This window comes from Diospyros lotus, unplaced genomic scaffold (assembly GCF_014633365.1).
Source record: "Diospyros lotus cultivar Yz01 unplaced genomic scaffold, ASM1463336v1 superscaf1, whole genome shotgun sequence".
Classification (NCBI taxonomy): Eukaryota; Viridiplantae; Streptophyta; class Magnoliopsida; order Ericales; family Ebenaceae; genus Diospyros; species Diospyros lotus.
Window position 1 is genome coordinate 5551587 of NW_026267104.1, and position 26311 is coordinate 5577897.

Consider the following 26311-nt stretch of genomic DNA (forward strand, 5'->3'; position numbering starts at 1 on the left):
CAAACCATTATTGTGATTCTTTATGTTGCTTAGGATATCATCAAGTAGCCCAATTGCAGAAAATGCTAGGGTTGCTGCTGCTGCAGCAGAAACCTCTGTGGAAGAAAAACCAACAAGCACTTCCGCAACAATTATACCAATGGGTACAAGAAATAACCCACCCATTGTGGGGGTGCACCTCTTAGAAAAGTGCCTAGAAGGCCCTTCTTTCCTAATGATTGCAAGAATCTTCAAACCACGAAGTAATGGGACACAAACATAACCCACACAAGACACTGTAGCTGCAGATATACAAAAAGGTCGCATCAAATAAAATGATTCTAAAGGCAGTCTGACAATTCGCCATGCACACCAATCCACAAATAAAAGTAGTGCGGTCAAGAAGGTCAAGAGTCCAATATTGTTAATCACTCCATACTTAATCCTGCAATTAAAATGTTTAATAGAAAATATGTCAGTCTTCAAACTCTAAAGAAACAGAAATATCTAGCTGCAGTCATATTTTATGAAACTAGACCAAATCCACAGAGAGAGAGAGAGAGATTTATTATTGAAAAGTCAAGTATCATAAGCTCTATATGTATCATAATTAGACAAATGTCAATTTTATGAAAGTAAATCACAAATGAATATATTGAAGTGATTAAAAACATGTATATGCTTCAAGGACAGCTATAGCCTATAGGAGAAAATAACATTTAATAATTTTCTTTTTCTATTACTGTAGGTTTATATCAGGGATCTGTACTAAGCTCCTATCTTTTTGCACAAATGTTGATGGAAGAACAGGAGGTGCCACAGAGTACATTACTTGTTCCTCTTAGTAGATGAAACTAAACAAGCAGTGTTAAATTACAATTTTGGAATGTAGTTTAGAATCGAGGTACTAAGATAAGCAACACTAAAATTGATTAGATAGAATGCAACTTCAAGAAACTTGAAGTATAAATTAAATTGGTAGAGGGTAGTTCATGGCCAAGAAACAACAAAAGTGAAGAACTTCCGTACCCAAGCTCAATCACGCACATGTTTGTTATAAAATATACCGATGTACATCGGAAAGGGTAGATTATGGTGAAGGCCACCTGGCCAAGAAATACCAAATCTGAACAACTTTCAAGAACCTAAGTTTGACAGTTTGTTTCAGATGTGACCAAATTAAGACAGAAATGACTAAAAATGGAGGAACACTTTAGAAATCATATGTGAAATGAATAAGATCAACATATATAAAGCAATTATAAGATTTAGCCCTGCTTTAGGCAGTTAAGAAATGAGATGCTGAAAAAATTGGGTATAGTTGCAATCAAAATGCTAAGGTGGATGTATCCCAAGATTAGGAGAGATAGTAAAAAATGAACGAGTCCAAGAGATGATAGAGATAGCATCTATTGAAGATAAAATGAGAGAAAACTTAACATTGTGGCCAGCGCATGTACAATAAAAATCAATAGATGCAAAGGTAAGGAAAAGTGATACCATCCATATTAAGGTTAATGCCAGAGAAAAAGACAGACCAAAATGAACTTGGAGATTATAAAAAGATATGATCCATTAAGATGATAAGATCTAAACGTACATGTGTCACTTCATAAAGCAGAATGAACAAAATTTATCCAAGCAATCAACCCTAAGTAGCAGCAAGAAAAGTTTGGTTGAGTTGAATTAAATTCAGTGGATTATAGGGCCTATCATGGTATCATTCCTCAATAGCAAGGTTAATAACTTCCAGAAGAAGTAGGCTGCAAATCTTCATGGTGAAATTAATTTAACTAGCCTCATCTTCAATCATAGCCCCCTGCCATCAAACCTTTTGATTCACTCAAAGTTTCTTAAATCTCAATCACTCCCTATTTTATTCTTTCTAAGACTTAGTTTTTTCTATCAGATATAGAACACATAGAACATAAAGGAAATGAAAAGAGAGAACTATACCTATGAGGCTAATCATAAATGGGATTTTTGGCTTATGATGATCATATAATATGGAGAATGCTCAATATTCAACCCATATAAGCTAGGTCTAAGCAACCTACTCTCCAGGCTTTAGTAACAAGATATTCAAACAGTGGTTATCAACTCGAGGACAACTAGGGTTACCAACCCCTTTTAGAATAAGTTTTACCTAATTGCAGACTGAAGCATCCCATATTGGTTTTATAAGTTGAAGATCTTTAACAGCTTCAAATTTCAAGCTTGCATTGATGTAAGAGACTTAAACTTTTATAATATGTCCTGATTTTGTTTCCCACAAAAGGCAAACAAAGATCAAAACATAGTAAACCTCAAAGAAAAAGACAATATTCAGACACCTTAAAATAAAATAAGTGAAACACTTCATAAGTGCAATAATAATAAATCAAAATAGACTAACTTAGTGGTTAAGTAACTAAGTACTTGATCTTGCCTGCTTCTCCTGCGTCCTCTCCTAAGCATTGCAAACCGGTGGGCAGTCACAGCAAAAGAATCACCAGTTGTAAGTTCCCTCGTCGTAGGCAAATCAACATCAGTGACTGGACCCATTACTTCTCCTTCATTTTCTTCATCGTCACTTGATGAAAGCATGTGTTCAACAATCCCCTCATCATCTCCCCAGATATCAAATGAAGATAAACCCTATTAAGACAACAACACAAACAACTAAATAATGAAGATCATACACGGCTCAACACTCAACTAGCTATAGGGACAATGGCATTGCATGATTCGATACCAAATTCATCTACACCTGTCTAGATTTTCATCACTTTCTAAGCTCTTTGACATGCATCTGTGAATGTGCAGGTGTCACCATGACACTGAGAGGAGAGCGGCTAGTGTTTGCACTATTGCGCTTAGTGAGGAGGGAAAAAGGAGAGACGTTAGCAAGGCTAGTTGCATCAGGCAAACAAACTGAATTCTTTTCCAACTGTTTTACTGATTTGCTAGCCAAACAAACAAGAGAATTCGACTTGGAAACACTAGTGTTGTGTTCGGAACAAGGCTTGTGGAGGGAAAAAAAAGAAAAGAAAAGGAAATATAGACAAATAAAATGGAGTGGGGGTTGGAAACGACAAGAGAAGGAATGGATATTCAACTTGATTAATGATGCACAAAATGGATGCATATCCTTTGATCTTCACTTCCCTTTTTCCTTGACAAACCCCAGTTCCACACAAAATGTATCAAATGAAACAGAGATTCGCATCAACAAACCGATGAGTCCAAAACATACGGTTCACAAAAAAAGGCACTAATACACAGATTCCAGAAATAGAACCTCGTCCGTGGATCCGACTTGACTGGTCCTCTGCCGCAATCCATGTCGCCCTACCCACGATCCTGATAGCTAGAACAAACATCGACAGAAACATCAAACATAACGCCCATACAAACATGTATTCCTTTACGTGAGCGCCGCTTGTATGTAAATTACCTTGACACCGAGATAGGATGTGGTTCGATGGCGGCCAAACGTCGGAATGGAGGAAACGTGAATCGGAGCGTCAGAGCACCGTCTGGATGACGAGAAAACACCTAACGGGGAGAGATAACGTGGATTTGCAGATTGGGAATGAGATCGCATCACTACCGACTTATATATATGTGGATTGTATATATAAAATTGTCTGAACAATGCAAAAATGATCCGTTCGAAGCTATATCAGTGGTTGGGTAGTTGCCTATACAGAGAGAGAGAGAGAGAGAGAGTAAACAAAAAACTATACTGCGTCTGGCTTCGACATCCACGCTACATTTGCTAACTTTAACGACTCGCTCTACAGGCGCGTGCTCTACTTTTAAGTTTTTTTTTTCTTTTTTTTCTTTTTTTTTTTTTTGGAGGGGGGGGGGGCGGTGTGGCCTTTTCAGTTAGGTTGCGTGGTACAGGGTTATTTGAGCTTTTAAATTTTAAGTTTAATGTTTGACTATAATTTTACGATAAAAATTTAGATTTAATTTAAATTCATGATAGGTTTGAATTTAAAAAATTAAAAAACTTCAAACGAAGTGTCATTTGAATTAAAATATTTTATTTTTGTATATGTATTTGCATATATGTGTTGTATACTATATGTAATATGCATGCATTTATATGTATGTATGTATTAATAAGAATTATACAAATACTTAAATTTTAAATAATATTATTATAAAATGACATCATCTAAAATATTTTCATCCCAACACACAACCTCATTTATTTATGATGGATGAAAGCAAAATAAAAAAAAAGAAATAAAATAATAATAAATGTTACAAAAGAGAGAGGTGATGATAACCCCATCATAAACACAGCCAGGTACGTTTAGTTGTGTTTGATTGATACAAAAATGTATTTTTGTTGCTATAGAAAACATTTTCAGAAACAAAAACTGTTGGCTCTTCGCCTAAGGATTCTAACCATAGAAAAAGATTTTTTTTTCTTTAATTTCAAATTAAGGGTTTTGTCACCAATTTTTAATGCAAAAATTCCAGCTATCTTTTGTTTGGAAAAAGATAAGGGAAACATCAGTCATAGACAAATATTTTAAACTTTTGAACTTCAATCTTCAATAAAAAAAAAAAAAAAAAAAAAACTAAACTTAGTAATTTAAAAAAAATATCAAAAAAGCATACCAACGAGCATAGCATTGCAGTGCATCTCGTTGACAGGGAAAGCTGCTTTCACGTAAATCTATTTCTGGCTCCTGTTTTGCCCGTTTCTGTGTCTCCATTCTCCAGCCAGCCAGGTTCGTCCGGATTTGCAGATTGAGACGCCCGCTGCCAACTGATTTGCCACTTTGTCCATTTCTTTCCTTTTTTTGTCTTTGCCTCATCTCAGTTTCACACAAAACTTCCGCTCCCACCCCCCCCTCCCCCCGCACCTTACCCGGGATTCTGTTCTTCTGCAGTTTCGGCCTTTTTTGGACCACCACTCAACCAAATTGATGATGCTCCTCTAGGAGAAGCTTTATTCTTTATAATAATAATGTTTTATACCAAATAAAATATTACCTAGTAACGCCATTTTAATTATTATAAGTCAGTTTTTTTTTTTTTTCACATTCACACCATTTGGATCATATTTTATACATAAAAATATATATATATATATATGCACATGCATTTAAAACATTTCTCCCACTAAAATACAAGGACAGAAGAATAAGCAGAGGAATAAGAAAAACTGTCGAAAATGTAGGGCTGTAATTCAACCAAGAAATATGCATGCATATATCAAAGAGTGCATGATATGCAGATTTCACCTCGTCAGCTGCATTTGCTATCTTAAAATCTAGCAATCCAACCAAAAGAGATATATCCACAGAGTGCTTTCATTTGCAAACTACTCGCAGCACCATAAAAATTGGCAGTTTCTGCAGCACTACATGGATGAAAAGCAGGCCAGGCCTTTCAACTGACCAAGATGATAGTTCACAGTTTCTCGCCATACAGCTAACTAGGATTGGAGGCTAGAGGCCGACCTCGCCCCATCGTAAATCCTCTCGTTCCATCAGGCATTCTGGGGCCTGGTGGTGGCCTTGAGGCCTCGATACCATGACTAGAAGAAACTGCTCCATGGCCTAACGTTATTTTTGGAAGGAAGCAAGAGTGAGAGAGAGAGCTGGTTATTTTGAAAAATCAAGATGATAAAAAAGAAAAGGAAGAAAAACGAGGAGAGAAAACAAGCAGTAAGTAGATGTACAATTACCCTGTCCATTAATGCCCCGAGAGTTATGTTGCCTTCCACGCCTTCGGTTTCGACCCTTGTTGCCATTTTTGTCCTTCGATGGATGGTCCCTTTCCCCATCCTGTACTGATCAGGCAAAAGAAAAACTAATAAACACATATTCAAGGTTCTAATTATCATTTGAATTTCTAATACATGCATTCTATGAAATCAAAATACTTTCAGAGCTTGGTCTCTCTTCACGGTACATCTATTTGAAAAGGATGGTTTGTTTCTGTTCATGTTGGATAACCATTCAATGAGATTCAACCAACACAAGTGCCTTGCATGCCTAGCGCCAATTTATTTGTGGGTCAGTATTATACACTTAAGAGGCCAACTTAAATAAAACTAGAGTTTTAAAGGGGCTTCGTCCCAGCATAAATACAATCCCCTTCCCCCGCCCCCACCAAATCCTCTTCCCTTTCCTGCTTAGCCCAGAACCACACAAAAACATATCAAGCCTTAATCCTGGTAGGTGAGGTCAGATGTTTAATCTGACAAGGCTACGTAACACCCCACTTCTAATCTGGACTTGAAACTGGCTATAAGTCGGAATCCATATGCAGAGACAACAAAGTAAAAATAAATAAACGAATAAAACTGAAGGTGTTCCATCCAAGTAAGATGAAAATAGAACTAGAAACTTGACCTCTTCATCATGCTTGTCGTCGTGGAGCTCACTAGGGTAATGGTTTGCCTCATCTCCTGCTGAATCAAGTGCTTGGGCATGGCTATCCTTCTCAGATTCTGCATCCCGCAAGGCTTTCTTCTTCTTTCCCTGTTTTCCAGGGAAGAAAGTGAGAAATTGAATTATGTGCCCACAAAAAGCAACCAGACGATGAGTTTAATTACCACTCGCTTGAGAAGCTTCACCCGCATCCCATGTCTCCAATCTTGTTCATTATTTAACATGGCCACCTGATCCATCACCATACATGAACCTCTTAGCTATTCTTTCCAACATCACAAATAGTATTGAACTCAAGGAAGTAACTTCAAAACTCACAGCTTTCTCAGCAGCATCCACAGTTTCATACTCAACAAAAGCATGCAACTACAAATAGAAACCCAAAAATGAATTATTTGTTCTGATCTTAATAAATGTAAGGTACAATGCAAGGAATACTTAATGACAAAATTTAGTAAGCCAAATGAAGCAGAAGAGCTATAAAAACAAATATATTGCAATGACAAGGCAAGCGTCAATAATTGAGACAACAGGATCCTCTTGGGCTTAATAAATCCTTGAAAAGAAAGAAAATCCTACCGGGCTTGATAACAAAGGTAAGGTTGCTCCTTTATGATTAACAAGTCATGGTTCGAGTTGCAGAAACAGTCTCTTGGCAAAATAAGGATAAATTTGCGAATAAAAACAACTCTTTAAAAGCAGGGGGCCTCCTGCACTGCAGACGCCCTTTAACCAGTACCTATTATCAGTACTCCTGCTACATAAGTTTTTCATTTACTCATCCAAGTTTCTTCCACCAAGCCTTGTAACAGCTAAAAACTCCAGAATGTATACAATTTATCAAGCAAGGGAACATTTAGGCAGGGAATTTTCTCATGAATTTTCTCATGACTTGTCTGACAACAACTTCACACCATCCATGGAAAAACAAGAAAATTTAAGTTCACTATATTTCTACCTATTACTTATTTATTTATTTATTTAGGATATGTCTATTACCTATTTTATATGATGAAAAGCCAGATGTAATATATTTGTCTCCTGCTGCAGAAGTGGCAATTTGCTCTCACAAATATGTTACATGTATTGCCTCAAATGGCTTCATCGTGACGAGTCACAAGACACAACATACCACACCACAACCACATGTCCATCATGATGGTGCCACTACCACCATCCCGGATTCTCCTATACAATGGACAGGTCAACATCATGATGTTGGACCATGTTTGCCTCACTAGCACTCACACTCTAATAGAGATATTTTACCTCTCCCCAACTATCAAATCAATATATATTTGGCAAAATGCATTATTTCCCAACTCGTTTCCAACCTTCCACATTATACTCCAAAATCTCCACCAAGGAAAGAGTCTACTAGTTGAGCATTCATGCCAGCCCTATTTCAAAGCATGAAAACTTGTAGGAAAATGACTTATAGTGCCAGACATCCCATGTCAAACTTCAACGCTCAAATGTGTGTCAACAATTGTCTAAATGTCTTATTGTTTTTTTAGCTTTCTTTTAATCACAACATTTCAAGGACACTCATACCATTGCTACATCTTGCCATCTCCATTGTTTTAACATACTACAACTGCAATACTGCATCATAAGTTTCAAAATACAAGTTATAAAGTAGCTACAAAATAAAATAAATGTAAGTTTACATTTCTGGCAGTCTCAAATTTTTTTATTTTGAGAATATTAAATTCCAAAATTTTAATTTAATAAAAAACCTTTTCAAACAATACTAGGAACTTTAATTTTGTGATTTATTGTCATATATACATATGAAACATATCATATCAAGCCCTTGTCACGCTCCCAAGCCCATTGTCACACTTCTTAACTTCATGCATACCATAATATCATATCACATCATGCCATGTCATATCAAGAAACAAATTTGCTCTTACATAAAATGGCCAAATATATAAGTATGATATAGCAAAAAAAATATGCACAAGCATTAGTTAATCTAGTTAGGTTGGGTTAGAGAGCTAGATATACATTATCGGTCCAATTTCCTATCAGTTTAAATTTTTTAAATGAGTGATAACTTAGCATGGCGCCAAAGCTTTGAGTTAGAAAGGTACTAGGTTCAAATATTAGCATGTGTGTTTGTCCCCCTTAATATTATGCATTCTTGTTCTGTGTGTTGGTGCACCTGTGTTCACATGCAAGTTCCACGAGGGAAGTTTTAGAAACTGGACACATATTGGGTCCATTTCCTAGCGGTTTAAACTTTTGAGGCAAATGGTAGCACTTAATAGATTACTTCCCAAACATCTAATTGGGAGTCTTACCCTTACAGTTAGCAGCTTCTCAGCAATCATCTGTGGTCTCGACTTTCTTGGAGCATTTGGATCATGGATGCAAACATCCTTCAAGCTGAAATTTCAAAATCATCCCATAGCTGTCTAGTTGATGGAAAACGTATTAACTGAATAAACAACAAATCAACAATACAACATGAAAAAAGAAAAGGATGATCACTTGACATTTAACAGCTTCTCTGTAATTGTCTGTTTTTCCGACTCTCTTGCAACATTTGGATCACGGATACAAACATTCTTTATGCTGAAATTTTAAAATCATCCCATTGCTATTAAACATATAATTTGATGGAAGAACATAATAATGAAGAAATAGTAAATCAACAATACCATAACATGGAAAAGGATCAGGTTGAAAACTTACTTGCCAGCTGCACCAAATATTCTCTGCATATTTTCTATGGAATGATCTTCTGGTAGATTTTCCACCAGCACAGTGCATAACTATGATCCATCATTTAGATGATAACATTCTCAAGAAAAACGATATAAAGTGAAAATCAAGTTTAATTTAAATTAATACCACTTGATCCTTAGCATCAGAGACTGGTAGAGGCTGCAGTCGTCTCACACTCTTGCCATCAGGAGATACAACCTGCAGCCACCAATATGTGTGTGTGTGTGTGTGTGTGTGTGTGAGAGAGAGAGAGAGAGAGATTTGCCTATGCTTTTGTAACCATGTACAATAGAAGGGACAAGAGGGGAAAAAAACACTAAAACAAGAGAGAGAGAATGGAAGGAGATTAAAGAGCAGATATAGACTGTTAGGACATGTTGCTGTGTCATTCATTTTCTCCCCCGGTCAATAAAGAATAAAGGAAAAAGAATAAACATGGAAAGGAAAGAAAATAGATATAACATGTATGCAAAATTAGCAAAGGGAATCTAGGAGACAAATGAGAGAGAAGAAGTCTGGAGATAATATAAATATCTTACAAGTAAAGAAGATTCCTTCAGTGCAGCCACTATCAATGACCTGTCTCGAGTAATCTTTCTCATTGTCTTAAACGATGCAATAGCAGCAATTGGCACTGCAACAGCAACAACCAATTTACTTGGCTGGAACTTCAAAAACAGAATAAACATGTAATAGCTGAGCATTAGAAAAATAACATAGTAAGAGAAGTTTGTTTTTCCTAGACCTAAAGAAAAAAGACTTTAAATAACCTAATCTTAGTATGCAGTATGTATAGGGATGATAATGGGTCGCCCATTTACCCATTTAATAAATGTTCAAAATATATCTTATGTCTATATCTTTCAAATATGAATTTTTCAAACTTATTTTAATTTAAAATAAATAATTAGGGCTTATTTTAGTAAATGGTCATATAAATTTTATTCCTATGACTCAAAGTGTGAGTTTTTCATAATTATACTAACTTTAAATGGGTAAGTGGGATGCATTTATTGACCCATTGCCATCTCTAAGTATGTATATATTGGCACCTACACATTAAAGTATGATATGTTAATGTTCCTAATTCACAGCAAGCCAACCACTTGTTTGCTTTATTAAGGGCTAATGGTCAACTGGTCATGCATAGTGGTTCCTCGTTATAACTAGTGAATAATTTGCATACAGATCAGTACATAGTATATACATAATACATGCACCTAGAAGGCACAAGTTTCAAGCTAAGAGTAACCTGAGGAAAAGAGAGTGCAAGTGAACAGTGCATAAGTGAACACGACCTACTAGATAATAAATACAAGACCCTAAATAATGCAGATATGTTAACATAGCAAGATAATAACAATAACTTATCCTTAATAATTGAGATCTACAATATTGAAACTTTGAAAACAAAATCTATAAATACTGAAGCAGCAATCCAGGCAAACAGAACACTTACCAAACCCTCCCTCATCTTTGGTTGCATATTTCAAAATAAACTGCTCAACCATTGGATTCTCATCACTGAAGTAATATTCCACCTGCATGATGACAATGGTATCTCAAATAGTTGCTTCTAGTTAACACCTCAACTGACTTAAAGAGTAAAAAGTAAGAAAATAAAGTCTTGCAAAAACTCATTGAACAATAGCCCTGTTTAAATTTGCCAAACCATGGAGCAGGCTAAGATTGTTTCTACTCATCCCATAGAACCTCCGGGTAATTTCAGTAGGTGGAATTGACAGCAGAATTAGCAGCTTCTGACAACTACTACAAATTACTAAACTACATATCAAGCTTGATCCCACTATTCCTATATTTAATAGCTAGAGAACAATTTTAGACCAATTTCATTAAATTGTTGGAAAGAAAGAAGCCATTCGAAATTTTATGTTTCTGACTTTAAGAGTTAATGAGTCTCATTCTTCAAAATTTCAACTTTTAGAAAACTGGCTATTGAAATCATTTTCCTAGTTTCTTTTTATGAACCAGACTATAACTAATGGTGACCAAGACAAGATTGTTGGTCCCTTGACACACACAATGGCCACTCAAGAGGAGGGGGTGGGGTGAATTGAGTGATTAAAACTTATTGAATCGATTCTTTCCTTTTTAAAACTCTTGAGATTTACTTATACACAAAATACACTTGTTATAAATATATATGTTGTTTGGAAATGATAGCAATATAAATACACAAACAATCACAATATAAACACAAGATATATAGTGGTTCGGTGTATCCAACACCTACTCCACTCTCTCAAGGTCAAACCGACACTTGAGGTTCCACTAAAACCACCACTAGGTTTCCACACAAGATCACCTAGCAAACTTGTACACCCCGAGGTTTCCCCTTAGCTCACCCCGGAAACTATTACAACACAATAATATACCTAGATTACTTGGGCTCTAAGATGCCACTCACAATCCACAATCTAATACAAATAAATCAATCCTATGTCCAACACACTTGGACTACAATGGATATCAATACAAGATCAATATACAAGGCAAAATAAAATGATACAAGTTACAAATAAGAAGAAAACTTCTTCTTTGCCTCGAGGCTCCAATGAATAGATCTTTGAAGCTCTTTGGGCCTTGGATTGCTTTGATTGAGTGCTTGAGAGCATGGGTGTGCTTTAGGAAGATAGGAAATGGTAGAGCATTAGCCTTCTCAAGATTTCTCCCTTTGATATTTATAATGGGGCTCCCAAAATGACCTGCAACGGCTCCAAAAATCCGACCGTTAGAGTCTGGCAGTCGACTGCTCAAACTGACAGTCGACTCCACGACACCCACAGTCGACTCTCGCTGCCGACAGTCGACTCTCGCTCAACCCACGGTCAACTTTCTCACAGATAGTCGACTCTCATTGGCCTACAATCGACTCGACAGTCGACTGGCCAAAACCAACTCTCGGCTACCTCGACTCTGCATAAACAATGCTCGGCTATATCGACTGATGCACATCCACAGTCAACTGCCATTGACTTACAGTCGACTGTCCCTCACCGAGAGTCGACTCTCAGTCCAGATTTCAGAAAAATAAGATTTGCTTTGATAATACAATACATAGCATAAATTCATTACAAGATATTTACATTCATTTAGTTTAAGTAAATGTCCACATTTTCTTTTATTTATATTTTACCTTCCATTTACTTTAATACATAAATATAAATAACAAAGTACCCCCCATTTGGATTCAATAAAAATATCTAAAAAATCAAAATCCAAATAGATAAGAAAGTAGATTTTGGGTTTTAGAACAAAATCCAGTTTTGACAAATTTAGCACTTCCAAAAACATACTTTCCATTACTTGAAAAATTCACTAAAAATCATTTTCACAATAATGAATACTAGCTATGAAAATACCGGGAGTTAGTTTTCCAAAAGGAAAACATTTTCTTATATATTCCCTTATAAAGTGCTAATATTCTACTTAGAATCAAATAGCATTTCTTGGTTCGTTTTGATACGCAAAATACTATAATACTTAACAAGTATCCAAAAATCCATTAGGGGTTTTAAACATACTAAAAATAGTTTTACTAAAATTATGTTTTGTTAAACATCAAAATACACAATAGGTTGATTGGAGCAACTTGGCTCAACAAAGATGAATTTGTAACCCTAGAACCATTTAGGTTTAGGGTGAGCCCTGTTGTTCACTTTGGCCCATTTGATTAGAGTTAAGGATGGGATAAAATAGTGATGGGACTAAATAATAACGTCCCACATTTGCCAGAGGTTATAACCATCCCATGTTTGGTGTGTGAAAATGTGAATGAGTTATTACTTGACATTAAATGGTAAATAACCAAACTGCCCATTTGCCCTATGATATGTGTTGTGTGTATTTATTTAATATAATTATATTAAAATAACAAAAGGAAAAAGCTCCAGTTGCATGGTTGGAGCTAATTGCCAGAACGCCATTGCTGGGGATCTGGGAGACTCTGTGCGCGCAGAGAGAGAGAGAGAGAGAGGGGGGGGGGATCTGGAAGAAGAAGCAGCTGCTGAGAGGAAAGAGAAAGAAAACTAAAATTGGAATTGGAAATAGGGAATCAAAAAATTAAATTGGAAATCAAAATCGACATTAATAGATCTGGAATCAAAAACTTGGGAATCAAATTGACAGTGGACGAATCGAAAATTGGAAGAAGAAAAATTTGACACCAGCAGATCTGGAAATAGGAAGAAGAGGAAGAAAAAGAAGAGTGGTGGTGGCAGTGGCAGAGGCAGCGGCAGCGGCTCGAGATAGTGGCAGTGCCAGATGACAGTGCACATTGATGAGGACAGAGGATGATATAGAAGTTAAACTGAAGGGGAAAATGGTCCGATCAGGGTATCATTTTGATCCCACCCCGGTTGGATAAAATTATACCAAGGTCAGGGGCGGGGCAAACTTATCCCACCAAAGTGGGAAAAGTTTGTCCAAGCACAACTCTTTTCCCCCTTCCATTTTATAAGCAAACATGGTATTATTAACAGTTCAGGGTGTTACCACCCTTTAATATGCAAAGCAAATGTGTTGCCATGGTTTAAATTGTGGAAACATCCTCTTTGCAAAGCAAGGTAAGGCTGACTATATAATGAAGTTCACAGCTTAACTAGCAAGCACCCATGGTGATGCCAGAGCAAGTAAACAACAAAATGAAGTTCACATAGTGTCTGGTAGAACCCTTATAATGAAGTCTTGGACAGACATTGGGTCATTGTTTATATTTACATACTGTTAGAGGGATTTCTAACCATGAAAATCTCAAAGGGACTAAAAGACGAGACCATTAAGTTTAAGAAATTTTATCCTTAATAAGAACCCTCAAAATCAAAAAAGGACAAAGATGCAATCATCATGTAATAATAATAATAAAGAGGTGCTCTAATTGCAATTGGCAAAACATCCTACTTGTTTGTTTGTTGAAATAAATGTAAGAGAACACCAATTGTCTCTTCTATTGAGATAATTTTAACCTCATTTAATTCAGGTTAGTTGTCTTGAAATGTTGGGGGTATATAATTACACTTCTCATATAAAAAATTGAGGCAGAATTTAGATATAAGTGAGAGAGAAGGACAAATTCACAAAACAAACAAGGCATAAACGCTGAACGTACACAAAATCAAGAAAAGCTAGTACAAAATGCATACGCGCGCGCACAAACAAACAGAAATGCATATATAGAGAGAGGGAGGGTTGCCTGCTTAATGATCTTGTGAGGGAGATCATCTGCGAGGGTAGGGTTTTGGGAGGGCTGATGCTCCTCGGGGGAAGGAGGTACTTCTTCGGCTTCTTCTTCTTCCAAGTGGAAGTCGGCGATCTCGGGCGAGCCGACGGGTAACAAGCCGGAATCGCGCGGGGGAGATGGTGGCGCGGCGGAAGGGCAGGCGGCAGCGTCTTCCATGACGGAGAGGAGAGAGAGAGAGGGAGGGAGTGAAGCGAGGAAAGTGAGACGAAGGCGTCCGATAACCCGCCCGCTCTTCTCTCTTCACCCGATCTCTCATGGCCCAATCTGGAGATTTCTTATAGCAGCTAGTTCACGTAAATGTCTACTTTCGTCAATTTGTTATCCTCCAAGTTGAAAACGTAAATTACACACAATGCTTGAAGACTCGTATTTTTTTTCTCTTGTTACTTTACATACATTAAAATTGTTATTACCACAAACATATAATTACAGTTTCCCTCTTATCTTTTTTTCCCTCATGTGACTAATTAGTCGTCATTTGAGAGAAAGAGAAAGCTATCAATAAATTACTAGATTTTAATTAATTTATTTGATAAAATAAAAGATAAAAGAGATAAAATAAAAAAGACAAAATACACATTTTAATTCTTATACTTATTTATTTTTTCATTTAGACACTAGAATTTTTTATTATTTTAAACACACCCCTAAACTTATAATTTTAAGTCAATTGCATCTCTGAATTTTTTGTTATTTTAATTATATTTTTGAATTTATTATTTTTAATAAATTTATTAAAATGTGTAATTGATTTAAAATTATATAATTTAGGAATTAATTATTTAAATAAAAAAAGGTATAAATATAGAAAATATATTTGGTTAAATAAAAAAAATATATGATTAAAGTTATCAAATCACGAGAGATTATTAGAATTTATTGAATATTAAAAATATCTTTTATTTTTAGTTAAATTTTTCTTCAAAAATAAAATCCCTCATCTTAAGAATCTCTCCCTGTTGGCCCCACATATGGGAAGAGGAGATTACTCATCTAGTTGATATGGGATTTTAGGGAGAAAAAATTGAAAACCATTCCCTCCATTGCATTATTGGGTTAATTATAGGTAAAATACTGAATTTTTCTGTAATTTTAACTTAAACTTTTCATTTATTAGTTGACTTAAATTTCTTAACAAATTTTTAATAGTAATATAGAATTTTATGTTTATTTTTAATTTTGTAATTCGTAATCTTTTATTTGGTTTGTGTTCTGTAATTGAATATTAGATTGACCATGATGTTCATAAGTTGAAAAAATTATAAGATTTAAGTGTACAAATAATTCTCACCGCAATAAAAAAATATATGTAATAAGGGAAAAAAGAGGTTTTAGTAAATGAAAGGGAAAATGGCCAAAATACCGAACTTTGGCTTGCGTTACAAATTTATTTTGGGTAATGTCAGGACATTTGTCAAAAGAGATATAAATATATTTTGTTTTCAGACAGGTTTAATTACATATTATTTTTAATTTTTAAATAATTATATTAATTTATTAAAAAATATTTTAATTGTGTGTGATGTAGTCAACATTTGAATTATAAAAAAGGGCATAGACCTATTAAATTCCTTAGGCATTCTAAGTGTGAACAAATGAGTGATGATGTGGTATACCGCACTATGAAATTCCCACCAAATTCAAGTGCAAATTGCAAAGAGAAGGTAAAGCGTTGACCACAAGCCAACAAAACTCGGGGATTTCACCAAAGACAGCCCAAATCCAAGGGCATATCCTCAATTTTCTTTTCTGATAACAAACTTCCAAAACCCAAAAGGCCAAATCCACCCACCTTTCCCTTCCCAAGCAACACTCCGGTACAAACACAATCCACACAATCCTGTTTCTTCCTCCGGAACTCTAAATTTTTGGACCTAATTCTAAACTACAACCAAAATGAAAACCACCAACAGTCCGAAGATCAAGCCCGATGAGCTTCTAACCACATTCCTGCAAGATCCCGACAAGGCCACCCAGACATCATCGACCACCGGCCCACACAACGAGCTCATGTCATCGCTCCTTGTGTTGTAATACACGCTATAGAATGCAACCCTCGTCCTCTCGGCCTTGGCCGTGAAATTCACATCGGCAATTTGGAAGGTGGCATTGGAATCCGGGGTGTAATGAATGTTTCGAGCTTGATCGCCGGCGAAGGCCATGACTGCGAGGGGCTGCTTGCAGGAGTCCCCCGCATGGCCCAGCGCAAAGCTCAACTTGTATTGCTTGTTTGGCGTGGTTTCAACCATCTGCGAGATTATGCCCTCCTTTCCTGAAAGCAGCTCGATCGCACGCTTGCCTTGCGGCACTGCAAAATGGTACGAGTCGATGTATCGGACGGCCCTGTTCGATTCCACTATCCACCCAGGCAATGAAGACGTTTCTTCGTCCAAGTTGGTTGGCAAGAGAATGCCCAGAGATTCGTTTCTAAACATCCATGGCCCTACTTCCAGATCCCCGTTGAGCACCGCATTGTCTGCACAAATTAAAGCTTACAAAACCTAAAATATAATTTATTCACAAATAATTATACAGCTCTTCACAATTTTTCTTTAATCATAACATGGGATTCATTTTCCAATGCGCCCAGCCCAGACCCGGACCCGGTCCCGAAAACTATTATAAAAAGCTATTAAAATAAAAAAAAATAAAGAATAAGGTTTATTTGAGAAATAAACATGCCATGAAATTGATTTTTTTATAGAGAAAAAAATATTTTTCATTCAATTTTATTTATGTTTTGGTAATTGCCTTCATTGCAAAAGGGAAGAACATAAACATCAGTATTACTAGTTAGTAGTTACTAGAAAAAAGAGAGAGAAAACCGGACCTTTGGGTTTATCGGGGTTTAAGAGCTTCTTGATGGCGACGTCGTCGATAATGGGGCCGCAGGTGGGGTCGTCCTCCATGCCGGGGTTGGCAAAGACGACGGCCACGGTGTCGGACTCTGCCTGGAACGCGCAGGCGTAGTCGTCCCAACCCTGTACGCTGTACAACGTCTGCAGGTCGATGGTCTGCGAAGTCCACTGCGGCGCCACCGACACGTTCAGCGACTCCATCTGCGCGCAGGTCCGCGCCGCGCTGAACGTGATCGAGTAGACCGACCCCTTCTCCACCTTCACCTCCTGCCGGATCTCGGCGTCGTTGCCCAGCCGCACGGCGTGCCTGCCCTGCGGCACGATCAGGATCATCCCGCCCTGCTTCTGCCCCGACGTGATCAGCTCCACCGTGCCGTTCGATTTCCACCCAGGGATCGCCGTGTGGCCGTCTCCCAAGTCTTCGTTGGAGAAGCCGCCGGACGGCGGGGTTTCGAAATCACCGTTGATTAACAGACCTGCAAAGGGGATTGGTCGCCGTTAGTGCGTGGGTTCCGGTGGGTCCAATTACCAGTGGTCTTTGACAACAAAGCGGGACCGGAGCCGGAGCGTGAATGTCAAAAGCCACCGAAATGAAGCCAAAACGTCAAATCATGAAAAGCCGAGAAAGTAAAGCTCGAAACTGTTAACCACTGACATGACCATGGCGACCGATTAAGCAAAGGCGTGTAATTGAGTGAGTTGATTGATACGCCGTAATTACATATCTTCACCTAATTAGTGCTATTGTCCTGTTGGGTGATAACTTGATAATCTTCATTTTTAAGATAAATTTATTTTTTAAAAAATAATTTATATTAATTTTTATAAATAAATTATCTTCATAAAATTTTATTATATTTATTTTAACAAATACTATCCTAATAAATAATATAAAATAAAATTATAATACTAAGACATGGTTGAATATGCTTTTACCAAAGATGGATGTGGGAAGTGTCAGCAAAGTCCCAACAGGGGAAAGGGTTGGTGAACTCAGTTTTTAATAAATTTTATTATTTAATATTTATTAAATCATTTACGCTAATGCATTATATTATATTAGTATAAGAATATTATTTTAAGATTCCAAACAAACAAACAACACTTGAGATAACATTTTTTGAGAGGATAATGATGCCATCGGCGAACGTATTCACTAGGCCCGAGGAGCCGCGTCAAGCGCGTGGGGCCGGGAAAAAAGCGCGCCACCCGCCGATCATCGAACTATGAGGACAATTTTGTCGTTCGCTGGCCCATGGTTGGTGCGTTTGGTCAATGGAGAAATAGTGAGAAAAAAAAGAAGGAAAATCTGGACAGAAAGCAAAGCAGTTCCGAGGCTTATAATTTGTGAATAGTGAAATTATGCATCTCCATGAACTGCAAGTTTAACAGCTCATTGGGTAGGGATTTATAAATGAAAATAGAAATTTGGCAATTAATTTTTGTCTTGATATTCAGACCAAAAGAAGGAGAATCAAAACACTGACAAACACCTATAAATTGTTAGGTAATATGCATATGTTTTAGATCCACAGCGGATTAGTGATGGAGATAACCGCGGAAGTGGCCAAATCAGTCAGTCTATCATTATTCACCCACAAAAACATTTAAATTAGAAGAGAATTAGATGTTTCTAAGTCCATCCTAAGCCTAAGGTGTACACGTCGACGACAAAATATATATATCCAACCTTAGCTCTATTATTAAGTGTGGTTCCTTTGGTGAATTTTAACCTATTAATCATTATACTTACGACATAATCTTCGGTAACACACTATGACTTTGTCATTGCTTAAGTTTGGTAGTTTAGTTATCAAATTGTGGAGCAGAGAATTCAAGTCTAGAAGACCGCAGCCTCCAATGCAGAAATTTCACGGGAAATGCAACAGAAGCATTGACTCAATGTGGACTGAGAGTCGCAGACTATTTCAAACTGGACAAGATCAGCAAGAACAAGGTGCTACGACATTGGACCCCCTGGGTGCCACGAAAAAATCTCCAGAATATCTCAGGACCCACAATTTTAATGCTTGAATAGACTTGTGGGAAAGGGACAGTGGGGTTTTCTTTCATCTCCACTGGAAGCACAAGTAAAGCGGGAGTGGAGTTGCAAGGAAGCCTGCGTTTTGTTTGGCTGCCGAGAAAGGAAAGGAAATAGTGGTGGAGCCAAACGGAAGAACAGTAGAACAGAACTTTTGGGATATTTTTATCCATCTTTTACCTTCTCTCCCTCCACTGATACAGCCAAAGTTTGCAAGTAAACTAAAGTGAGCAAAAGAAGGAAATCAGCAGCCACACTTTCCCTTCTTCTCCCTCACATTAAAGCACCAATCATAACTACAAACAAAGAAATAATTAATGTCTGCATCACAGAGGGCTTTCATCTTCAACAATGTTCGATTTCATATTTCAACCTCTATGAAGTCTATTTCTATGTTGCCAATCTAATTGTAGAAGACCCAGAAAAAAAATCACTGCAAACATCTACCGGATCTCAAATGTAAGAAAGACCCATCAAAGAACAATCCACATAACAACAGAGTAATCTACTAATAATGCGATCTCAATGAGCTTGAGATAGAAAATGGGGAAAGAACGTGAGAGAAGACAAGGAAACTAACCATCTTGGACTTGTCCAGCAGTTAAATGAACAAGAAGAGGAAGAAGAAGCACAGGGACAGAGACCCATCTGGTTGATGTTGAGCTCCAAACCATCCTCACAGCCTACTCTCACTTTCTCGGATCCTTCTTCCCTCTTTTACTCCCCAAAAACAGAAAACAGAGTAATGTGAAGTGGTATTCGGAGAGTGGGAAAGCTGGGAGTGAGTAACAGAGAGAGAGAGAGAGAGCGAGGGAAATGGACAGAGCAAGTGCCCTTTTATCCAGGATTCCGGCTTGCCGGTCCCTCCGGCCCAGTCCTTTATCTGCCCAAATTAGAAATTTGGAATCAACTTTATTAAAATCAATCAATTGAACAAAGTGCTTTATTCATTGATGATCTACACAAAGGGTTTCTTTACTGTTTCGGATCTGTTTGATAATATTTAGTTAAAAAAATATTTTTAATTTATATAAAAAAATAAAAATCATCTCATCTTAAATAAAATTTTCATAAAAAAAAAAAAGACAAAAACATACTTTAATTGTTGTACCATAGAGTTTAATTTTATGAAAAATAATGTGTCAAACACCAAAGAAAAATTCAATTTCCTAAGTATGACATTTTTCATATATTTTTTAATAATATTTAATTAGAAAGAAAAATATTTTTCAACTTACATGAAAAATAAAAATTATCTCTCTCTATATGAAATTTTTCATGAAAAGGAGACAAAAACATATTTTAATAGTTGTACTATAAAATTTAATTTTATAAAAAATATAATGTCTCAAACACTAAAGATAAAATTCAATTTATTGAATGTAATATTTTTGATATATTTTGCATGCTATAAAAAACACTGTGTGTTTGATAGAATGTGTAAAGTGAGACAAAATTTCAATTTCATAAAATTTCAATTCTCACTTCACCTCTAAGAAATTTTAATTTCTTAATTTTAAATAAAATTTTATTTTTTTAATTAAAATAAAATTCAAATTCTATAAAAAAATATATTTAATAAAATTTACATGAAAAATAAATTTTACCCTCATTCCTCACCCATATGAAACGCACCTAATATTCATGTGAATATTTTTGCATTAGAATGTCGAGTGGTCCAGTGGGCTTTAGCTTTAGCTTCTCACCAACAAATACGGCGCAGATTATATAATAACAACAGATTAATTAAACAAATTTTTTTACTAGGTTAACAAAATTTTAGTAGGAAATTAATGTATTCATTGTGACCTCTCCGTGAAAGGATTAATAGCGTATAGAGAGTGATTTTTATTAATTTATTTTATATATCAGTTATGTATAGTATTATATATATATAAAATTTTAATTTTTTAAATAATGTTATTTAATTTATATTAAATAATACTAACATGTAATTTAAATATAATTATGTAAATTTATTTTATTAAATTATTATGTTAAAATAATTAAATAAATGAGATTCATATAATTATTATATTTAAAATATTGTTTAATATAAATTAAGTAATATTATTTAATATAAATTAAATAACAAGATTAAAACTTAATTAAAATACAACGTAAAGACTTAAAAAATAGGGGGGGGGGAAACATGGGCAAAGAAACCCGATGTGCGCAGACATCAATTTGAGAGACAGGGGGCTGCTGGTGGGGCCCAGACACCGCCGTATTTTGGCAGCGACCTATGCACTCATATTCGTGACTATATTATAACAATAATAATTCATAGGGTTACAGTTCTTTCTGGCTACTTTAGGCCGCTGGATTTAATTGATTCGTTTCTCACCGTCCACGTGGCCGACACAACCCCACTCGCATCCCCGAGTAAGTAAATTCATGCACTGCCAGAGCCACCATCAATAGTTCTGGAAAAGGAAAACGCCTGTACGCTCTGAGGTACGAAAATAGTTTAAAGATGTTTCGACGTTTTTTGAATTGTTTTTGTAAATTATTAAATGTGTCGGAATCGTTTCACAATTTATGTAAATTAGTCAGAAATGCATTTTCAACGACAGCTGTCCAGGCATCACTCCATGCATCCCGATGGTCGAAGCCTCATTTTCCCGCTTTCTTTTCAATTTTCTTCCTTCTTCTTTTGCTTTATTTCAGAATCGCCTGTTCTTCTGAGCATTCCCTTGCCATTGTTCCCTCTTCGAAAATTCAATTGTTGTTCTTTCGTCAAAAATTGATCACCTCTCTCGATCGTTAACGAAAACATTTCAAAGATCGCCATTCTAATCACTCATGCATTTATCCTGAAATCTCGTCATTGATCATTCTCTCTCAATCAATCATTCCTTCAATCGGTCATCGTCAAAAATTCAATTATTGTTTTTTCGTCAAAGATCGATCACCTCTCTTGATCATTAACGAAAGCATCTCAAAGATCGTCATTCTAATCACTCATGCATTTATCTTGAAATCTCGTCATTGATCATTCTCTCTCAGTCAATTATTCCTTCAATCGATCATTATTGTCGTTTCCTGTGAGTGATCCATTTCTTTTTTCCTCTCTCCCTTAGATTTGTCTATATGTATTATGTATATATGTATAAATTAAAATCAAATTATTTTAATTTATGCAAACTAAAATTGAGTTAAAATGGATCTCGAGAAATTCAAAAAAATGTAGACTAATATTTGAAGTTAAATGGATCGGGTACTAGTTCAATTGGATAACCCTTAAGTGTTTGGCTTATGGGTGGCAACTTATTTGCATCTTACTTGTTAAGTTATATGGGTAATCTTTACTTGTCAAGTTATATAGTTAAAACTTATATTTTGTATTCATATCTAGTAATATATATTAATTAGATATTTGTATTAATTCATTTAGATTAAGAAAAAAATTACTCATTTATTATATTAAATTTTAAGATTATTGTTTACAAGTTAGGGTGATTGTTAAATGTTAATTTTTTACTTGACCAAGTTAGATTTCTGTTAAGGGTGTGACTCAACAATTGATTGGATCAAATAAATGGGGTTGAGCCATTGGCATTTGAAGCCCAAGCTCAAGTCAATTGATTTTTTATTCTAATTCCAATCGTTTCCCTTGCCTTAAGTATATAAGCTCTCTTTGGCAATAGAATCGTAAGTATTTGTTCACTTTTTTGCACACCTAATTTGTTCACACATTGTTACGCACAAACAGATTTGAGAATCAAGAGAGAACAAAACAAGAAGGCAAGATCGAATGAAGAACAAGGCAATCGAAAAGGTAAACGACTCAAGGAATCGCTGGTTTAATATCTGTAAGTATATCATGTGTTAGTTTGATTGCTTGGCTGAGAGATTGATGAGATGAGAGTGTTGGGATTGCTTGAGTTTTGAGTGATGTACTCTGTTGTGTTACATTTTTGTTTATGCTTTATGATCGATTTATCATTCTTGATTTATCATGAGATCTTGTGAAAGGTTCTTGAATCTTTCATTGTAATTGATTATGTAAATCTCTTATTCATACATATTATAATGAATTGATTAGGGTTGATATCCTGGCGTGAGTATGATCTTTTGATTAGAATACGTACATGTCGTTTTTGACTTTTTGATTTCTGTTTGCTTTTGTATTTTGTTTCTTTATTTTTGTTTGGTTATTTATGGATCTTGGTACTGCTGTAGTTTGGTTGTGTAATTTACTTCATAGGATATTAACAATTTCAATTATGAGTTGTCCAACTTGAGTGAATGCATGTTTAGCTAGTAACAAACAAGGAACCTTCACTTGGCTATATTATTGAACTTATGTTTATTATTTATGTTTGATTTTTTTTTTAAATTTTTTATATTAAAAATTATATTTATAAAAAAATTGGTATATTTTTTAAATTTATAGTTTATCTTGCCTTTTTGCTTTCTATTTTTTTGAAAAAAATATTATTTTTGCATTTTTGTTCTGTATAAAAAATGTTTTCCGTTTTCATACAATCTAGCTTAGACAAGAGATTAAGTTTGATAAATACATTTTTATAAATTAATAATATTTTAAAAATAATAAGATATTATCATTTATTAACTTCTAAAATTCAATCAAAATATATTCGAAAATTTATACTTTGAAGTGCGTATTTGTAAAGTGAAAAATATATTCATACAAAATTTTATAAGGAGAATATTACTGGAACAATTTCGTGACTTTATTTTTTATAATTTTTTTATTTATACAAAAATGGATCTTGGGATCCCAAGTGATGGGTTTTTATGATATCAATAGGGCCGGCCTCTAAAATGGGCTTGGAAATGCCCTACCAATGGCCATAAGCCTTTAATCCATGCATAGTTGAGGGCTGGGCCGGCCCGCCCGTCCTGCTCTCAGGTTGCTAGTTCTTTTATATATATATATATAAATAAAAAATTACAAACTCATGATCTTAAATGTATAAAATTTAAAATAGTGCATTGAGATAATTTAAAAAATTTATTTTGTTTCTTCGACAAAATCAAGGTTTCAAAATTATTTTTTATCAAAACTTGTAGTAATTTTCTGGTAATATTTAAAGTTTTTTTATGGAAACAATAATATTAATGCCGTTGAAAATCAATCTGTATTATGCATTTGGGGTTTGACAAGTAGTAAAATTTGAAACTTAGCATTAATTTCAATGTACTATATAATTATATATGGTAAATTAATCTTACATTAAATTATTGTATGGATTAATGTTAAATTATGTTGCATTAAGGGCAACTGAAAATATGTATATCCCTACAAATATACTCAAAAATATAAAACAAATAAACAATCAATTTCTTTGATATGATTCTGATTTAGTTGAGAAGACGCTTTGATATGGTTTAAGGATAAGAAGGAATGATGATCAGATATTATGGCTTTTTTAGCGTAACAAAGGATCCAATCCAGAACTAGACGTAGTGTTCGAGAGCAGTTAAGAGAGAGATGTATTGGAAAGGAATATGAACCATATCTCTTTTTTGTTGATGCCAAAGGCAATTGAAAATTTGCTTAGTGGACTGTGATTGGCCAACCAGTTCACAGATTTAGTATTTAGTGACGAATTCTAGCTTAAATATTAAGCTTAATTAAAACTTAATTATTAATCTTTTTCTTTATTATTGGAATTGAAGAACTAATCAACTTAGATTCTTATCTTACCAACTGATCGAGGAATGAATGATTATGGTCAAGCGTCTCCTGTTTACACAATTGATAACAAAAACGTTATATATTATTTGAAGCATATGATATATATGGATTGCAAAATCAATAATTATTAGGTATAGTCCAACGTAAACACTAACTGTCATTTGATTGAAAAATGTAGGAAAAAGAAGGCGATGGCTAAGATGAAGGAGGGGGGGTGGAAGAACCAATAAAGATGAGTCGCAAAGCGACAGGCCATTGCAGCCATGAAGCTTCAAACTCAAAATAAAAAAAATAAAATCTGAACTCGTGGGGCTGACGCTCAAGTGTGTAGGGTACCTGAGATTGATTGAGATTAAGATGGTTAGGCCAAATGCAACAAAGACATTTCTAAATGCAGCCACCATATATGCATGCATGAGCAAGCATAGACCAGGCTCACAAAAGCAGTTTTAGTAGAGATTAATGATGGGTTCATGATTGTCCAATTAAGGGCTTACTGCTGCTGATCATGCAAGCTTCCTTCGTAAGATATTGTTTAATTAATTACGATGGTCAGTGGATTAATTAATCAAGCTTCCTTTTTTGATCCAGAAATGGTTAAAAGAGAAAACAAATTTGCCTAAATATTGACTTTATTACACTTCTCGAATAGATTCATTGCGAACATGCATGTTAAGAACAAGCTAGCGATGTACGATTAATGTTTGAGGAATAATTGGATGTTCTTTAATTAGCTAGGAATTAAGCTAATTAGTCCATTCATGTCGTCATTCACTGTGGAAAGCAACAGCTACTTTTGCTGAAGTACTCTAACAGTACTATTCAAGGTTAGGGTATATGTTCTGTTGAAGTGATCATGTTCAATTTCAATTTAGTTAGTATTTATTCCTTTTTTTCATTCAAAAAGAAACCCATATATTCGAGAGAGAGAGAGAGAGAGAGAGATCTGAAGATAAACATGTTACTAGTGCTTCATTATCAATTCAATAGGTAATGTCTCATTTCACACCAGAATACCAGTATCTATAATTAGGATGGATGTAAAGTCATCATCTAAATGAACTGAAAGTAGTAGAGATTATCATTGAAGTGGAGAGGACTTGCTAGTGGAAGAAGAAAGTGAATGGCAGCCAGAAAATTCTGAGAACTCAACTCATCAGAAGGTTGATGAAGATATATGGTACAGCCATAATGCCATGAGACAAGTCTGAAAGTGACAAGCAATATGGACATGACTCAGTGAACAACATGGCATATTACATTAAGGCTCAGATATATACACGTGGGACAAGCGTGCTTCATACTTCACAACAAAGGAAACTCTGGATTCACTGCCATTTTGGAATTTGGGATTTGGTATTCGGGAAC

The 26311-nt window shown here is 35.3% G+C and overlaps 3 protein-coding genes across 9 annotated transcripts in view; all 3 read right to left on the reverse strand.

Annotated features, from left to right (window-relative positions):
• Positions 1-3727, reverse strand: part of LOC127793026 (phospho-N-acetylmuramoyl-pentapeptide-transferase homolog) — a 27984-nt gene extending 24257 nt beyond the window's left edge. For 2 of the 6 annotated variants that reach the window (XM_052323770.1, XM_052323768.1), the window contains exons 1-4: positions 3416-3726; positions 3260-3328; positions 2408-2616; positions 1-424 (exon numbers count right to left, since the gene is read on the reverse strand). The exon at positions 1-424 is cut by the window's left edge and continues 1 nt beyond it. In XM_052323770.1, coding sequence (XP_052179730.1) covers positions 1-424; positions 2408-2616; positions 3260-3328; positions 3416-3565 — 852 coding nt within the window. In that variant the 5' untranslated portion in view covers positions 3566-3726. Of the gene's footprint in view, positions 425-2407; positions 2641-3259; positions 3329-3415 lie in introns of all 6 variants that reach the window. The other 4 variants (XM_052323769.1, XM_052323767.1, XM_052323771.1 and 1 more) reach the window with 4 other exon arrangements.
• Positions 3728-5147: 1420 nt separating this feature from the next.
• Positions 5148-14642, reverse strand: LOC127793195 (la-related protein 6A). 2 transcript variants are annotated; one of them, XM_052323992.1, is made up of 12 exons: positions 14329-14642; positions 10576-10657; positions 9656-9750; positions 9243-9314; positions 9084-9163; positions 8880-8963; positions 8690-8774; positions 6699-6746; positions 6545-6610; positions 6342-6470; positions 5672-5776; positions 5148-5543 (listed from the first exon to the last, which is right to left on the reverse strand). In XM_052323992.1, exons 1-12 carry the CDS (start codon positions 14530-14532, stop codon positions 5433-5435), a joined length of 1161 nt encoding a protein of 386 aa, XP_052179952.1. In that variant the 5' UTR covers positions 14533-14642; the 3' UTR covers positions 5148-5432. The 2 variants fall into 2 exon arrangements, with proteins under 2 accessions (XP_052179952.1, XP_052179951.1); XM_052323991.1 differs by having other exon boundaries at positions 5672-5771; positions 14329-14640.
• Positions 14643-16076: 1434 nt separating this feature from the next.
• Positions 16077-20113, reverse strand: LOC127793265 (protein DUF642 L-GALACTONO-1,4-LACTONE-RESPONSIVE GENE 2-like). The gene is made up of 3 exons (XM_052324099.1): positions 19856-20113; positions 17207-17710; positions 16077-16852 (listed from the first exon to the last, which is right to left on the reverse strand). Exons 1-3 carry the CDS (start codon positions 19947-19949, stop codon positions 16257-16259), a joined length of 1194 nt encoding a protein of 397 aa, XP_052180059.1. The 5' UTR covers positions 19950-20113; the 3' UTR covers positions 16077-16256.
• Between the last annotated feature and the right edge of the window lie 6198 nt (positions 20114-26311).